The sequence below is a fragment of the Pelodiscus sinensis genome, chromosome 21 (genome assembly GCF_052426305.1).
Source record: "Pelodiscus sinensis isolate ZL-2025 chromosome 21, ASM5242630v1, whole genome shotgun sequence".
NCBI lineage: Eukaryota > Metazoa > Chordata > Testudines > Trionychidae > Pelodiscus > Pelodiscus sinensis.
In genome coordinates, this window is record NC_143072.1 from 25,607,208 (window position 1) to 25,624,881 (window position 17,674).

A 17,674-nucleotide genomic window follows, 5' to 3' on the forward strand; every position below is an offset into this window, starting at 1 on the left:
CAGCACCTCAAGACCACATGCGATGGGCCACTGAAATCCCTTGTAGGCTCTCCCCGAGTTTATTTCCTGCAGTGACATGGCATCAGCCTTGCTACAGGGATAGGACAACTCCAAGGGAAGATAGCTGTGCCAGGAATTTGCTCTACATGGTCAAGACAGAGTTACCCCCAAATCCCTTTAAGAGTGACTCAGATGAGGAAGGCAGCATTTCTGCCTGCTGCAGAAGCACCCCCATCCGCAGCGTGATGTAGCAGGCCCAGCTAGGCTGAAACAGCTCCCCGCCTGCAGCACAATATAGGCAGGGAGCTGCTTGGACGGGGCCAGCAATTACTGGTAAGACTGGTCATTGGTTACCCCTTTATATCCATAGCAGGCAGTGTCCAAGAACTGCCACCACAGGGGATGCCTCCCCATTTCCCTGGGCAGCTCAGGCAATGTACCTGGGCAGACCAGGGAACTAAGCCCTGCACAGCAGGTCTGTTTCATACTTGGGAAGAGCATCTGAGTCTGGCCATTCTGGCTGCAATGTTTGGCTTGTGTTAGAGCAGCAGGATCTCTGCTCACTCGCAGAGTGGAATGCGAGCAGGACCAGCCACACCAAGGCTCGAGGGCACCAGCTGGCGTCTGTACCCAAGAGTGCAGAAGAAACAGTTCTACTTGCAAAGCTTTCTAAACGCTAATAAATCTCGCCAAGACAGCACTGGGGCCTCCCACAGAGGGTCAAGGGGCTGTGAAAGAACCACTCGGAAGGGCTTCCTTATATAACCAAGTGCTCCCTATAAATGCTTCTGCTCCTCTTGAAATTGAACCCCCAATATGCTCGGTTATTTCCAATAGGATGGCCTTGTCCCTGCCAGGCCAGCCTCACAATCCACCTGCCCCTCCCCCCGACTTCCCAGTCTGTCCATACAGCTCCACAGCGGCATTCCCAGGCATCCGAGATGCCATCTGGCAGAGGCCCGGATGCATACCCTGCCACACGCTACAGAAAGATTTCATGGAACTGGCAGATTACCTGGCTCGTGGATGCCCGGGTTGTCTGATATCTCCATCACATACAGTTCCCTTTGCTCCACTGACTTGCCCACCGAGTAGAGGCGTGTGATGTTGGTGTACTCGCTGGCGTACCGCCTCAGGAAGATCTCCATATCAGGGAAGTGGTGGTGGCGAAAGTCTTCAGGCTGGAGCGGCTGGTGGAGAGAGGTTGGGCTTGCTGCCTTTGCTGTGGCAGTGGCATTGGCAGCGGCATTGGCAGCAGAGCCTGGGGCAAGAGTGGCAGCAGCCTGCGTGGGATCGGAAACAGGCACCACGACAGTAGGATGCAGAGAGAAATCCACCTCTGTTGCAGCCCCTTCTTTCACCTCAACATTCTCTACAGTCATTGGCACATATCTGAGTAAGACACACAAGTCTGCTTTCAACAAGAGATTCAATCAGTGAAACAAGCCAAATCCAGGATGCCATAAGCGCCGTTTATGTTCCCTCCCCCACCACTCCCAGAACAGGGCGGGTACCAGTCAGGTCACATCCTGCTGCCACCAGGCCCAACCCTGTGTTGCCTGTAGAGAGGCCAGCCCTTCCAAAGAGACAGGAGAGAGGGAATTCCTAAGAACGGCCCCTCAGGGACCACCTTGGCAGCAAGCTAAGGGAAGACACTTTAACCCATGTAATGCCTGTTATAGGTTTTAATGCTCCCTCCCTCTCCCCAACACTATATCACCCAAACTGGCAGTGCTCTAGGGGCAAGAGCATTCAGTGTGCATCTCCTGTAAGCACATGAAACAACAACTTGGCAGCATCACAGGAATGACTCAGCATAGCAGCTTCTGGCCAAACCCCATAAGCAGGAAGAGACTACGAAGAGATCACATTAAACCATCCAGCCCCCCGGTGCTCCAGAGACATTACCCTGCGACAGCTGCAGTGATGTTATAGGTTCCAGGTACGAGCAATCTGTGGTAGTCACCAAATCGGCCTGCTGTGATGTTATGAGCAATGCCAGCAACAACAATGGTCGCATTTGCCAGGCCAGACCCATTCATCGAGTCCCTGACAAATCCTTTTACTCCCATGTGGACCTGGGGAACAAATCAGAAAGGAACTGATCAAGACAACTGATCCCAGAAACTTCCCCATTATCCCTACCGCTGATAAGTTTAAAACAGAGTCCGGTGAGCAAAAAGTGCCCAGCCAACCTGTAATTCAGAGGGTAGCTTGGCCAGACCACTTCACTGGAGACAAATCCCAGGATAAAACAAAACAGTCACCATCACTCAGAAATCTCTTGGGATCCCTATGGCAGGCCTGCTTTCCCCACAGAGAGGGACCCAAAAAAAAAAAAAAACTGTCAAAATTTGTAATCCTGTCTGAATAGGCCTTCCAAAAGAACCTTATATAGCTGGTGACTTCTATTAATTCATAGCTGCCTTGTGGCCACAGGACCACAGAAACACTCCACCACCTGTACTCTCGGGACAGATCTGCCGGATAGGTGTACGTAGGCCTTTGTACCTATGTTCCACAAGCCCCCTTGCGCCACACCTCCTGAGAAGACCGCCCACATTTTACCTTCTCAATGAAAGTGAGGAGAGATTCTCGGTTATTCTCCCATTCCTGCTCAAGCTGGGTTGCCATTGGGTACTTGCAGCAGGACAGCTCAAAGGTGATCTCAAAGCAATCGGCCCACACGTAGTTGTAATCCTGCATCCCCCCTGGGGAACGGGAGAAGATTGGTCTCAAATGGTGAAATGCCAGACCCAGGAAGCACCTCCGACCCTGAAGCCCTCTTGCACACCAGCAGCATCTCTCAGAGCTGTGAAGTCCCTGTGGAGTATGCTGGAAGAGCTGAAAGCCATTGCCTTGCGCCTACTTCTGTATCAGGAGAGCATCTTTCATTGTGCTACTACTATCAAAACAATTTCAGGAAGTAACACCACCCCGATGCAGCTTTCAGAACTATTACTCCCATTCCAGTGCTGGGTGCAGAATCGCCACCCCCCCACCTCCAATGCTACCAAAGACAGGTGCTGCCCAAAGTGCCATCTGATTCTCACCTGTACCCTTGATTTGAGACTGCCACTGAACAATTTCCCACTCCTTCCTGTTTCTCAAAGCCACAGTCACCCCTCACTTCTGTCACTGGTAAACAGCTACAACACCAGACCGACCGACTTCCGTTCTGACCACGAAGGTCAGCTGTGACAGCAGTAGTGTGGCGCAATACCTGAGTCATCGCTAGATACTGGCCTTACCCCAACGGGCTACTTTACCCCATTAAATGTAATGGATATAGGATGCCCAGCAGTATTTGGGACCATTTAGTAGCTACAGCTAAGTCACCAAACCTCCCTTAGTATTTGCAAAAGTGAAGAGGTGTGGGGGGGGGGGAGGAGGAGTGGGGGAGTGTTGAATTTGGGATCCTAAAATAATCCAGAGGCAGCTCAACCTTCTCTCTCTGTAACCCGCTCACCTGCCTTACCATGGCAACTGCAGGCCCTCAGATAAAGAGTGTGAAAGGTGCCTGGTTTCAATATACGCATCTCTGTTCCTTCTGCTGGGTGGAAATTTGAAAGTTCCTATGGCTACCCCTCAGTAAGTCAACTCATCTCTCCAGCCTGGAGAACATGGGCAGAACAGAGCTCTGCTGCTGTTCCTCAAAGATAAGCATTTTCAGCATTGCAAGGTCATGCCCTCACCATTACCACTCTGTCACACAGCTGTATTACAGCTCTGAGCACTCAAGAAGTTTCAACAGTAGCTAGCATGTTACAACACAGCTAAACAAATCTGTGAAACAGGCTTCAGAATCGCCCCGACAGACCAAACCACACTGCTGCTGCCAGATCTCAAAGCCACTTCAGCACTGAGTGTAGTTCCCCCTATGCAGCACTTACGTTCCTCTTTTACCTAGTGTCTAGTACATTCTTGGTGCTCTGGAAGTGAGACTGACTAATGTTGTATCTCATTCTTACAGCAGGATAAAATGATGCACAAGCAGTTAGGTACCCTGCAGGCATTTTTAAAGGGCACATTTTCAGGACAGCTTTGATCTGACATTTAAAATGGGCAATAAACACTTTCACAAGATGAGACCAATATGGAAATATTTCCACAAATCTTTTCTTTATGCAAATGAAAATTTAACAAGTTAACATTCTGTTGCTGTGTTAACAGAACTACTGCAGCTCCGTGCTAGCTAGCACATGAGAACCATGCCTGAAACTAAATAGAAACAAGCGAACCACACCATGTTCTCATTCTGGGCAAACCGATGTCTGAGAACCGTATAAATATTTGTGGAAGAGTTCGGCATGACAGCATCGCTTAAGGAAAACTAGAAAAGAAAATCAGTGTTCATCTACTTTTATTCTCAGAAGACAACCCCCACCCATCTGCCCCCTCAAACAAATGCCATCTGGAGTAAAACAAAGTTTTGCCAGTCAGTCACTAGCCCAGAGCAGGACGTTATGAATTTGAGACTTCAATACATGACAAGTCTATCCAGTATTCACCTGCCATTCACAGATGCTCAACCAAAACAGAACGGCAGACTAAATTGGGGCTCAAACATCACTTCTTGAAAAATGGCCCCTCAGAAAGCAGCCCACTGCATGCTATAGAATTGTAATTGTGTTAGCTTCCCATTCACACAGCCCTTTACCAATGCAGGCAGGTTACATCTGCAGTGTAGGAAGTGAGCACCAGGTTTAGAAAAGACACATCGCTACACAAAGGATTCAGAGATTTGCAGAAAGCAAGTACTCTTTGACCCAGCATTTGTAGAAGACATCTGTGACCAGGGGCATCAGATGACACCATGCAGCAGAGCGCAAACAACAAAGCAACAAGTGTCAAACCAAGACAAAAAGTACTTTCATTCTGTGCAGCTAGCGTAATCAGGTTTGGGATAATTCAGGCTCTATGAAATTCGCATTAATGAGAGCACAGGGTCAAGGAATCCAAGCTCTCCCTTGCACTAGGACTGCAGCTGCAGGGGGGAAGGGCTGGCTGCCAATGCAGTTGCTAGAGATAAGAGATTAGAGGGCATGGGTAGTAGAGGGAGGCAAGGGCCATAAGGGCGAGCAGGCATTAAGAGCCAGCATCAAGGATTTAAGGGCAGCATCTGAGAATGCCAGTCTTTGCTATGTCAGTTTCCTGTTGGGAGTTGTGGCTGAGAAGAGGCACTATGGAGGGTGGGGAGAACCTCCCCTTCACTTCCTATGGCAGTGGAATACAAACAGGAAATTGAACCCATGCTCCTCGCCCACAGGAGGAACAGGAAGCCCACAGCTGCCGTCTGAGGAGTTGCTGTAGGGCTGTCTGAGGAGCTAGATCAGCAGCTCCAACCCCACTCATGTTTCTCTAGCTGTGTTCAGAGGAGAGCTGACCCCCTACCAGAGGGGTACTCAGAGCACTTCATGTGAGTAAATAGCTCCTTGTTAACCAACTGACAGGATAATCCCAACTATCGATATAAAATGACAGGAATTAAATTAATTGTTACCGCTCATTGTAGACAGTGCTCTGAAAACATCCATTCAATGTGCAGCGGCAGTCAAACAAGCAAACAATCATTAAGAACGGAATAGAGAAGACGACAGAATATCTTATTGCTCTGTATAAATCCACTAGGAGATTTATCCTGCGTTGCTTGGTCCTTCAGTCAATTTTTTGTTTTTTGGAAAATAAAATGAAAATGTCCATGCTTCATCTGAGTCATTGCTCTGGGGTGGGACTGGAGACAAGGGGTTCAGGATGCAGGCTGCTTGGGGAGCCTATTCTAGGATTCTACAACAGAATTCAAGAAAGAACTTGATACATTCATGGAGGGACTGGTCCATCAATGGCTGTTAGCCAGGATGGACGGGGAGAGCGTCCCTAGAAGCTGGGAATGGGGGATGGACATGGACCACTGGATTCCCGGTTCTGTTCATTCCCTCTGAGGCACCCAGCATCGGCCACTGTCAGCAGACAGGACATGGGCTAAATGGACCTCTGGTCTGAACCAGTCTGATGTTCTTATGAGACCCAGGAAAGAGCAGGTTCTGGCCCAGAGAACAGTACTCATTTTCTTTTGTCTCATGGCCTGCAGCTTGGGTAAGAATCCCACCGGCAAACCTACTGGGCTAAAGGGAAAAGCACTGCAGAACTCAACCCCATCCTGCCAATAACTGTGTGCACACACGCCACTGTGTTCTTATTCCCTTCCCCTGCCAAACTACACAATACGTGGGCAGCCATGGGAATCGAGCCATGGACTAGCTTACTGGCATTGTGGAGAACACCACTGAATTCTCTTTGCAAGGAGGAATACCCTTCACATCAGCCTCATGGGTGCCATGGAGGGGGGAAAAGGGCTGAGGGGGGCAGCTCCCCTCCCCCAATTCCCTACACTAGCAGGATACCGTCTCCTGCCTCCCCTCTCTAGCCAGCACAGAGTGAGAGCAACACAGGTAGTTTTCTTTACTCCTCTACAGTGTCCCCTGTAAGCTGCGCGGCTGTTTTCTGAGCCCAGCATTTCAAAGCTCACCACTCTAGCTGAGGCAGAGAGCTCAGCTGATCACCAGAGCGTAGGACATCTGGCTAAGCAGCAATGGCTGCGTGCTTGAACTGAGAAGCGCGCAGAGCCAGAGCAGGTAAGTAGGGGGAGATATTTATAAGAGGAAAGTGGTTGGGGGGAGGAAGGAGGGAGTAATTGGCTGGGAGAGGTCAGAGGGGAGGAGAGTTTAGAAAGTCCCCTCTGTGCCAGGAGAGGGGGCAGAAACAAACTCAACACTCTACAGCTTCCTGGGCTGGGAAGGGGGAGGTAAGGTGCTGACTGCATGGGGTAGGTGGGAAAGAGGGAGTGGGCGGGTGTTGGCTTTGGGGTGAAGCAGGGGGTGGGGGGGAAGGAGTTTGTTTGTGCCATGTCCTGTAGGCTGTTTGTGCCTGCAAGGTTTAGAAGCAGGATTGAGCAGATTGTACAGGGATAGGTGGGGAAAGAGGGGATGGGTGAGTGCTGGCATTGGGGTGAGGTGCCTTTATATTTATTTTAATTTATTTTTGCCATGTGGCTTCTACTTCCTTGTCCCAAACTCAAGCTGTCCAGCACATGGTCTGGATGCCCTAGCCTAGAGTTCTGTCCAATGGCATGGCCCTGCATCCTTGCTGAGTCATAATGCATCCCCTTGGTCTTCTCTCAGTGGGTCAGCTGACTAGGCAGAGCATTACTAAACTGTCTGTGGGTGTCTCAGTCTTGGGGGCAAGGGGAGTATCATAGACAGTATCACTGTCAGCTTACCTTCCCTATGGACAAGATAGCAGAGCAAATGATTAACTTGCACAACACCTAGCCTTCTAATGTGTACTGCGAATGCTATGTGGTTCAGTTCCCATAGATGCTGCCACTAAGTTACACAGAAACAAATCTGCAGGGTTGGAGAATACCTGACCTGGAGTTTATGGCTCACCGGTCGCTGAGGAGCTTCTTTTCACAGAGAGGATGGAAGCCTTTACAGGTCTCTGTACGGGGCAAATTTCCAACCCCAGCAACCACAGCGCAGAGATGGCATGAACAAAATGAACTGACTCGTGCTTTACTTCTGTCACTTCCTCAGCCAGAGCACACGTATCAAAGCCTGCACTTCAGCCAGGGCCTGAAGATAGTTGACTAAAATACCTCGGATGCTGATGCAGAAGCCATCAAGAACATGCTTACAAATCCTAGCAGTCTGAGTCACTGTCAGTCTTACACGATACAAGCGGCCTGCAAGTGCTTACTGACTATCGCTACCTCACAGCAGCATTAGGACCACGTGGACCAGCTACTGTTGAGTGTCTCAACCTCCTTCAAATAAGCACACTCATTTCACATACACAAAAAGGTTAGCTGTGGAATCAGCTCATCGCAAGGTCTGAATGTTACTGTTGTACTATACACGCTGACTGGTTTAGATGTTTCACAGAACTGTTCCCAGAAGAAGGTAGCTCCAGGATATCCTGGTTCTGTCAAAGCAGAGTCATGAGGCCCCATAACCCTTTGCTTGTTCTGACTCCCTGTACAAATACAACCAACCTCAGTAAGCCTACATACAGCCTATGCCTCTTAGGCCTGCTCAATGGGCAGGAGTAGGGAGCAGCTCTTAAGGAAAACTCATAAAACTGAGTATTATTTGGACAGTGAAATGCCCAGCAATGAGTCAGCTATAACGGGGAAACAGATTTAGATCTTTTCCTTCTACCAGCATATGGGTGCTGCAGACCAGTTTTTGGATTCCTTCCCAAGAAGTGTGGACTTTGAGTCATTCCACTCCTAAACCCAGACATCAAATATCTCGTAGGAATTAGGGCACCATAAAGTTTCAAGCCTTCAGTAGGCCTTTTTAATTCTGCAGCCTAATTACGGCTCACTCCATAGCCCACTCAGCTTCAGTGTGGGCAAAGACTTGAATGTACCAGGTTACAGAGCTGTGCTATGCTAGCGCCACTTCTATTTTGTCCTCCATGACAAGAGCCCTCACCCTATCTGGCAAGTCTATGTTTGTGTAACAGTCTCAGCCAGGAGCTAGGACGAGGGTAAACACACTACGTAATGGCCCACAGGACTTTTCCGGAATTGCATGGCATCAAACAAACACCAACGTGAAGTATGTTAATTGGCAGGAGACAAATACCCATCAAAGACAGGCTCTACAATATGGCTGAGTCATGTCATCTGCCCTCCAAAGAATAGGGCATGGGGAAATGGTAAATTTACATTCAAGTCATTTAGCTACACAAAGTGATACATTAGCCCCACACTTGCTAATGTCTGGGGCTCTGTTAAGGACTTTAAGGAAAGCTCAAATATTCTCACTGGCTGTCCACTAAGCTGAGCATTTTCATTGGATGTTTGTTAATGAAGCCTTAAATGGACCCAGAACCTAGACCCTAAGTTTAGGAGAAGTTGAGTGGCAAGGGATTGTCTTCTACATTTAACACGTTTTGGATACAAACCAAATGAAGAAAACAGTCCGACGTTAAATTCTTCCCCTATCCTGGTTGCAAATGAAACCCTGCAGCCTCATCATTAGTACACAAGTGTCTGTAAGTGAAAGTGGCTAGTCCACTTCCATTGTCCAAGCAAAGTCAATTAGGTTTTTTTTTAAATTGTGGGTCTAAAAGTAGGAATGTTCTGTAATATTTGTATGAATCCTGTCTACATATCAGCTCCCGTTATCAATAGAACATCTTAGAAGACAATGCCAAATCCAATCCCCAGGACACTGACACCCAGTAATCAAAGGATAGAGACTTCCCCACTTCTTAGCAAGGAAACTGATCAACTATCGCCAGCTCGGTAACAAAGAACTGGAGAAGGGTGAGGCATGGTAATAAGTGCTGGCTGCTGGGCTCTCCCCTGGAGTCTGACCAAGGAAGTCAGATGGCACTTGAACACAGGAACAACATTACAGCATGGCTGGGCTCCATGCTGACCAGGATGGTCTATAATTTAATCTTCATTTCTCCACACTAATCTAGGGACTTTCTAAGCTGCGTTCCATTCAACTAGTAAGCTCAACTACTTTGGCAAAACTGCATGGATGTCACTGCAATTCTGGGTGAAATCGACAACCTCTCAGTGCACAGGAATCTCCACCAGAAGACTCTCCCAGTGGGACACGATGAACAGAGCTCATGATGGTCTGAAGGCCTAGAGGCCAAGTCTAAGGAGACAATGAAGCTGCAAGGCACCAGGCACACTCAAAGGTTTCTCCCAGGGAGACTGTTAGCAACCTGGTGGCATGGTTCCAATCTTGTGCATCCCTGGCACCGAGTCTTACTAATCAGAGGTTTAAAAATGGGCTGTTTAAAACATCACAACCGAAGTTACCAGTGCAGAACACCCACCCCTCACCAGAGTTCACCAAAGAGACCAAACAATGGAACAAAAGAAACTCAAGAGAAGGCATGACCATACAAATAGCTTAAGATCTGTGATGATCAGTGATACACTAACAGTTTCCACCGATTTTCAAATATATCTAAAGTGCATATGCCTAGTTTCTCACTTTAATTGTGTTTTCAAATATGCTTAGGGTAACCACACACAGTAGACTTTATCCCCCAACCCAGGTTCCCAATAGGGATCCACCAAGCCATTGCAGGAGGCCCATGGCTCCATTTGCTTTGTTTCAGCTGACTTAAAAGCTAAAAATACATTTCTTTCTTACTCCTGCTTTTCAATGGCTGGTACTGAAAAGGGAGCGGAGATGGCCCACAAAAAGACAAGTGAGAGGGGAGGGCTCAGTGACACATGCCATTAAGAAGGGATCCAGACAAAGAGCTGGAGAACCCTGCTAAGCATGGTACTGAAATAACTTACCTTCTACATCATACCAATGAGCTCCATTAGTGATGCCATCCTTGAATGTTTCCAACTGCTCCCCTGGGCACTGTGGGGTGCCAGTTTTCATTATCGGGTGATTTGAAGCGTAAGCTTTTGCCAGGTATTTAAACACTTCATCATCAGCTGATTTGCTATAGATGCCATTGGGCTCGTGCATGGGAGAGTCATCAAAGGGATAGCTCGCAACCACAGAGCCCCCGTGCAGGTTCCCAGAGAGCACAAACCTGGTTTTCAAACAAAAGCAAACACTTATTAGAACCAGACAGAGCACAGGAGGGCAGAGGTAACTGCCAGCACCCGCCACCACGATTAACATAGCTCCTTCTGGCACAAAGTACTTTTGAAACTGCTTGGAATTTTGCAACAGTAAGTGAACAGCCCTATAACTAATGTAACACTGCATCATGAGTAGAGTTTTGCTACATTTTATATATATAGGCTATGCTATATCGGAGACACATACACAGCCTACGTTAGATAGGCTCCAGCGGTATCTGGTGCCAGCTACTGTCAGAGACAGAATTCTAAACTAAATGGACTTCAGGTCCAACCTCTTAAGGCTTTGGTTAGTATTTGCAAGAGTTCTTCCTGGCCTAAAGTGTTCCAGCTTTTCTGTAAGTCAGGGTAGAGAGTACCTTATGTCCACCCAGGCCCACTTCGCTTGAAATATTTCATTTTATTTTTAAAGAGAAAGAAATCAAAGAATCCTAGGGCTGGAAGAGACCTCAGGAGGTCATCAAGTCCAGTCCCCTGTCCAAAGCAGGCCCAACCCTAACTAAACGTGGGGGGGGGGGGGGGGGAAGAGAGGAGGAAGGAACACTGTTCATCTGAAGAGTTTATTTCTCCTAGTTTGTGGTCTGTCTTACAGGCTGCTGCCTTTGAGCTACAGTTCAGACTCAGAAGACTGCAGTCTGCTGCTAGAATAGCAAATGAGGCAAAATTCACAAAGATTATTTTGAAGTAACAGGCATTGATAGTCTCAAGATGCTCAAAGAAAAGGCTTCTCTCCCCAGCTGCCTTGGCCTAGGCACTGATGCATCACCATGGCAGCTACTATCTTTACAGCTTATAAAAAGCAGCCATTACATCATGTATCCTGCTTTGATAGGAAATGTGAGCATATCCACTTCTACTGAAACAACTTCAGCTCCTTATGTAAAGTTCAGTAGCCAGCAGCCCTTTTCCAAGTTTTAAAGAATGGGTGAAAGATTAAGAGACTTATGCTGCAGTAAGGAATGGACAGGTAAATACCAACAAGAGTGCAGCAGGCTCAGTACCTCTGTACTTCCTTAGTCTAGTCACAGGAAGCTGTAAAACTCTCTCTACATGTAGGTCAGGAGGGTGCTGTGGCTGGAGCACCCGCATGGACTGCCTTGCAGCACTGCAAGGGAAAGGGGTGAACCCCAAGCAAGCTGTGGGCTGGATTGGGCCTGTAGGCTGTGCCTGTTGCTAGGAGGGAGCGGCTTTAAATGCTGCAGGGATATGCTCCCTCCAGGCACCATCCCCCATTGCCCCAGTTGGTTGGGAATCTCAGACAACAGGAGTGACAGGGATGGTGCTTGCAGGGAGCAAATCCCCGCAGCATGCCGACACTCCTATGTCACCCCAGCCCATACACTAGTCCTCCTCTCCGCTCCTGCATTCATCCTCCCTCTCACCCCGATCCCACATCCTCATCCCTAGCCTGCTCCTGCATCCTCCCTCCTGTCCAGACAGTGCGCCTTCACTGCCAGCCTGCTCCTGCACCTTCCCCTCCCTCCCTCCCTCACCCCCAGCCAGTTCCCGGGCAGCCCCTTCCTCCACAATTAACCCCTCATTTCTGGCCCCATCCTATAGTCTTGGGGGACCCACAAAATTCACTAGCCACCAGAAGAGTTAGTCTAGCCCAGGGGGTACACACTGATCCTCAATGCTTCTCTTGCCTGTGGGACCAGAGCTTGAGACAAGTGAGGGGAGTGTGTTTTTTCCTGCTTCTCAGTTGGGGGCCATATTTGAGAGGGGTTTTTTCCCCTTCCTTCTCGCTCACAGGTCAGAGAGTTGTGGGATTTATTTATTTAGCTTCTCACTTGTGTGTGGCTCACAACTGATTTTACTGTGGGTCAGTAGGAGGGATGTGAAAATATAACTGTGTACATGGTTAAGCCTAGGCTCACTGGTTAACGTTCAAGTTACACAAAGGCTCCCAGGACACATGATGAGCCGGCTGTGCCCTGTAGCAGAGGCAGCATGGGGGAAAATGGGGAGGGAATTCCCAGCTGACACTGGGTTGCACAGGGTGAGTCAGAGCAGCAGATGCTGGCTCCATGCAGCGCTTCCCCTCTCCCCACTCTCCGCCTCTTTCTGATAGCTTGTCAGCTATCCGATAAGCATTTGCTTACTGGATAGTCGACTAGTCAACCACATCCCCACATATAACTGCTGAAAATTTCAGTAGTTACATAATTACTTAATACACCTTTTAACATCCCTAGTCAGTGGCTCCTTATCCAAAAAGTGCCCTGCATATATAAAACAAGCTTTTTGTTCTCATTTGTTATAATACTATAGAAAAGTTCAGGTTTGTCTCCTTGCTATTCAACCTATGTTTATTTGTGTTATTAAGCAGAGTTGACATAGTTAAAGCCTTTTCAAAGCAAGTTACAGGATGCGAATCAGAGCACATAAATGAGACTGTAAACATTACCTCCCTTAGAGGTTTTGAAACAAATGGTTTTATTTACTCACTCAGTTTTGTATGAGTGATGAAATTAGCATAGCAGTTATAACACCCAGCCAGAGGATAGCATCATGCATTGTATTGTTTCTACACAGAAAAGTAGCTTTTTTGGCAGCAGTGGTCTGTCAAAACATTTTTTAAAATTTATTTTAAGCTATTGTTTGGAACCCAGAGACTGTTCCCCTCTAGTTAATTTTGAGCAAGAGCAATTTTAAGTTTAGATTAATTGTGTACTGCAACACATCACTAGAGTTGGCAGTAAAGTTCAGCAAGCATGCTGTCCAATGCATCAAGTTCCCTGGGGGGCCAGAGGTGAATCAACAACTCAGACTATTAACTTCTCTTACAGCTGTAATACTGGATATTTGTACCTTGTGATCGAAATACACGAAGTCTGTTAAAATTTAACATGAACTTTGGAGAAAAACTTGAACTTCCACACTTCATTGTGTAGATGCAACTGTGATATTAAGCATCAGCCTGTAACAACCGCATTTCACTAGACAAACTTAGCCAAAAAGTACCAACAACGTATGGTACAGCATTCAATTTCACTTTGGAAGATGTTTACAATTTGTTTCAGTCTACCAAGTCATACCTGATCAAAATTTCTCAACAGCAAACAGATAGCAGTCATCCTCATTTTCCAGACTTGTATAACAAGAACTGCGTGTCCCTGTTGCACACACTTTATACTATGGTTCCATGGTAGCTATCCTGTAACTGTCTTCAGATCTATCTTCAAGAAGTTAAGAGAACTTTACTCAATCTAATCAGGATTTTCTTTTACAAATTCATTCAAGAAACTAATAGCAAATGAGACAGTCACAGAAGATAGAGAACTGGACTTCATAACCCAATTTAGCTAGCTATTCTCCCTTACTTGTCTGGATTAGTATGGTCTATAACAGTGTTTTTCAAACTGTGCTCCGTGGAGCCCCCGAGACTCCACGAGACATCTTCAGGGGCTCTGCGAGGTTGACAAACTGGAAACATCGATAGGTACAACACATACAATCAGTGGACCGCTGAGGCTCTGCATAAATTTTTACGCATGTAAAGGGCTCCGGAGCCCAAAAAGTTTGAGAACCACTTGTCTAAGTTTATCAGTGCTCTTCCCTTTCTTTGCGACAATCAGGAGCTGGAAGGCTAATGTATTATTGTAGGCTCTCAGGGCCCAAGCCCACAAACACTTAATAGAACTACTGACATGCATGAACATTTGCAGGAGCAAGACCTACATCTAGAAGCATTTAGCAATAATTCTCTATGCATCAGAGAGGTACCCGTGTGAGTCTGAATCTGCAATAAATCTCCAATAAATCTGCTCCAATAAATCTGTTAGTCTCTATGCATCAACAACAAGAAGCAATGTGCAGAAAATTTATTATGAAACTCACAACACATGCCAGACCTCAGTATTTGGGGATCTGTATGTATTAAAGCAACAGGTTTGGGGCATATTGCTGAAGATCAGACAACTACTTATGATAAGAGTTAATAATCCAGGTCCAAAAGCAAATGTCGCCAAGTATCTTCAGGCGACCTACATCCTAAAAATAAGTTTCTCTTTGAGTCTGCTCATTTAACTTGCCATGAAGAGGGACTCTATATGAATAATTTAGGTTACTATAGCCCTGTTTTGATTAGCTAGGAAAACCCATTGCTTAATGGTACTTTAAGTGCAGCGGTCTATAAAGAAACCAACATGGTTTCTGGGGCAGAGGTGCACGTGGGCCTTTGTGCAGCTAAACAATAAAAACGGTTCTATTCATAAGAAGCCTGCTGAACGCGCCAGCACATAATGAGTTGGAGTCAGTTGCTAGCTGTCCCAGCTGCCTCCAGGTACCACACAAGGGGAACTAGCGGGCACTGGTACAATGCAGAGCGAGGAGATTTCAGGATAAGGAAAAACCATTATCGAGTCTGGACCATTCTGCTCTGCGGCCCCAGCCCAGCATCAACCCCCCTCCCCACAGTCACCCCCCTGCTGCCCCTCCCGTGCGCAGAGCGGATCTACGGGCTCGGGGACCCTCCCCCGGGGGCCAGACCCCCCCAGTCACACCCTGAGCGGACAAAGCAACTGCCCCCCCCCCCCCGCTCACTTGTTGCGCCGCATCCAGGCGATCAGGGCCCGCACCTCGGGCACGGGCTCCAGGTCGGGCTGGGCCGCCCCGAACTGGTCGGGGAAGCTGCGGTTCAGGTCCCGCCCGCGGCCGTTCTCCCGCCCGCCCGGGGCCGCCCCGTCGCAGTCGCCCTCGCGGGCCCGCTCGAAGCCGTCGGGGTTGAGGCTGGGCAGCAGGTAGAGGTCGGTGGCGTTGAGGAGGCGGCCGGCCCGGGCCTCCCCGCGGGCCCAGCCCGACACCAGCTCCCGGGCCAGGCGCAGCAGCAGCGAGCGGCCCAGCGGCTCGTCGCCGTGCATGTTGCCCACCAGCTTGACCTGCGGGCGCCCGGGCAGCGGGGCCCCGCCCGGCTCCGCCCCCGCCCCCGCCTCGGGCAGCCCGGCCGTCAGGCGCAGCACCCACAGCGGCCGCCCCTCCGCCGACTGGCCGATGCTGAAGAGCCGGGCCAGGCCGGGCGGGGCCCCCTCGGCCAGCGCCGCCAGCGCCGCGCCCAGCTCGGCCGCGTGCAGGTAGCGCGGGGCCTGCGCCGCCGCCTCCGCCTTCTTGATGTGGGCGCCGCGCGCCGGGCCCAGCCCCAGCAGCAGCCACAGCACGAGCCGCCCGGCCATGGCGAGCGACTGCAGGCCCCGCCGCCCAGCGCAGGCCCTGGCGCGCGGGGAGGGGCGGGGCAGCGGCTGCGACCAATGGCCGAACCGCAGCGGCCGCGGCGCTGGCCAATGGAAGGGCAGGAATGGGGATGGCGGAGGCGGTGACCAATGGGTAGGTAGGGACGTCAGAGGCGGCGGCCAGTGGGAAGTCAGGGACGTCTGAGGAGACGGCCAATGAGAAGACAGGGCAGGGACGAAAGGGGAGGGGGGGAGAATGGGGCCGCAATGGGCCAATGGGGGAGGAGAGGAGAGGCGGGACCAATGAGGCAACCTTGGGGGTGGAGGGAGCCTAAGGGGTATCCCAGTGGCGGTGTTGGGAACGTCACCAAAAAGGCGTGGCCAACCTTAAAGGGGCCGTGTGCTCTTGCCCTAATGGGGGAGGGGGGGGAACAGCTTGTGTCCACTCCAGCTATGGGGCACGTTCCCCAGCCAGACCCTTCCAGGGGCCGCGTGGGAGAGGGCGCTGGGGCTGTGTGCCTGGGGCTGACCCGGGCCCTGCTCCCCTGCGGCGGGTGGCCACGGCTCCCAAGGGGCTGGCATCAGAGCCGGTGCAGAGGGTTGGGCGGGGTATGGGGCTGAGGCCCCGTTAAAGGGACTGGGGCTTGGGACAGAGATGGGGGTTGGCGCGAATGGTGTGGAGAAAGCGAACGGGGACGTGTCATGTAACACAGGCCCAGACGCACCCAAGGGCACGGGGACAAGGGCAGTATTTCTCCTCCCAGCACAGTTAACCTGCGGCACTCCTTGCCAGGGGGTGTTGTGAAAGCCAAATGCGTAACTAGGTTCAAAAAAGCAGGAGGTATGGTCATGGAGGAATGGCTACTAGCCTAGATGGTCAGGGATGCAACTCCACGTTATGAGTATCCCTATAGTCTTGCTGCCAGATGCCATGACTGAACTACAGGCTTGCTCAGTAACTGCCCTTTTCTTTTCATTCCCCCTCAAGGATCTGGCAGTGTCAAAAAACAGGGTACTGGGCTAACCAGCCCATTGGTCTGACTGAGCTGAGTCGTTCTTATATTCCGGCATCGCATTTTCCACTGACGCAGCCACTTGCACTATTGAAATATTACAATGACAGCAAGATCAGATGAGCAGTTGACTCAAACTGGACTGGCAAGACTGAAGGAATGTTGCTTATAAAGGGGGAACACTTAAAAGACTGGCTAACATTTTGCCTCCACTTTCCACTGGAAGCATCCCCCCATTCAGCAGAGTGTGCTGACCTCAGGGTCCTGTCTGACTCCTTGCCAAGCGTAGATGACCAGGTAGATGACCAACTAATACAGAATGTAGCTCCTCACCTTCTCTGTGGTTCAGCCCACTGTAAGCACAGTTTGAGGACTTCCTGATTTTCAAAGAAATTAATGGATCAAGCCCCAACTTCACCAAGCACCAGATTTCAGTCTCTGAGACGCTATGATGGCTGTACTCCTCTGGGAGAATGCAGATCTCAAACGCCAGGACAAAACATGGGGGGGACAAACCTCTTTGTCAAGGGCATCCAGCTACAGAACAATCTTCCAGAGGAGTTCAAGTGACTCCAGAGTCTGATCTCTTTAGGAAATATTGCAGGGTGGTCTTCTTTGCAAAAGGCTTTTCCCCACAAGCAATACTCATCATTCAAACCCCCCCATTCTTCCCAAAATCTGCCAGCTTTCCTTCCTGCCAAAACACCCTATCCAGTCCAAGCAGAGTTCTGACACCATAAAGGGAGAAGTGCCAGAGTCTCCACGAAGTCCACTAGGGACTTTGCAATTGCTAGTGTTTGTCTATGAACAAGACACTGACCCTACAGGGAAGGGTGGCAATATAAAACTCA

At 49.5% G+C, this 17,674-nt stretch overlaps 1 protein-coding gene across 1 annotated transcript in view; it reads right to left on the reverse strand.

Annotated features, from left to right (window-relative positions):
* The window catches only part of CPD (carboxypeptidase D), a 36,966-nt gene extending 21,131 nt beyond the window's left edge, over window positions 1-15,835 (reverse strand). The window contains exons 1-5 of the mRNA XM_075904622.2: window positions 15,188-15,835; window positions 10,343-10,590; window positions 2,569-2,711; window positions 1,909-2,078; window positions 1,016-1,392 (exon numbers count right to left, since the gene is read on the reverse strand). Coding sequence (XP_075760737.1) covers window positions 1,016-1,392; window positions 1,909-2,078; window positions 2,569-2,711; window positions 10,343-10,590; window positions 15,188-15,813 — 1,564 coding nt within the window. The 5' untranslated portion in view covers window positions 15,814-15,835. The remainder of the gene's footprint in view (window positions 1-1,015; window positions 1,393-1,908; window positions 2,079-2,568; window positions 2,712-10,342; window positions 10,591-15,187) is intronic.
* Between the last annotated feature and the right edge of the window lie 1,839 nt (window positions 15,836-17,674).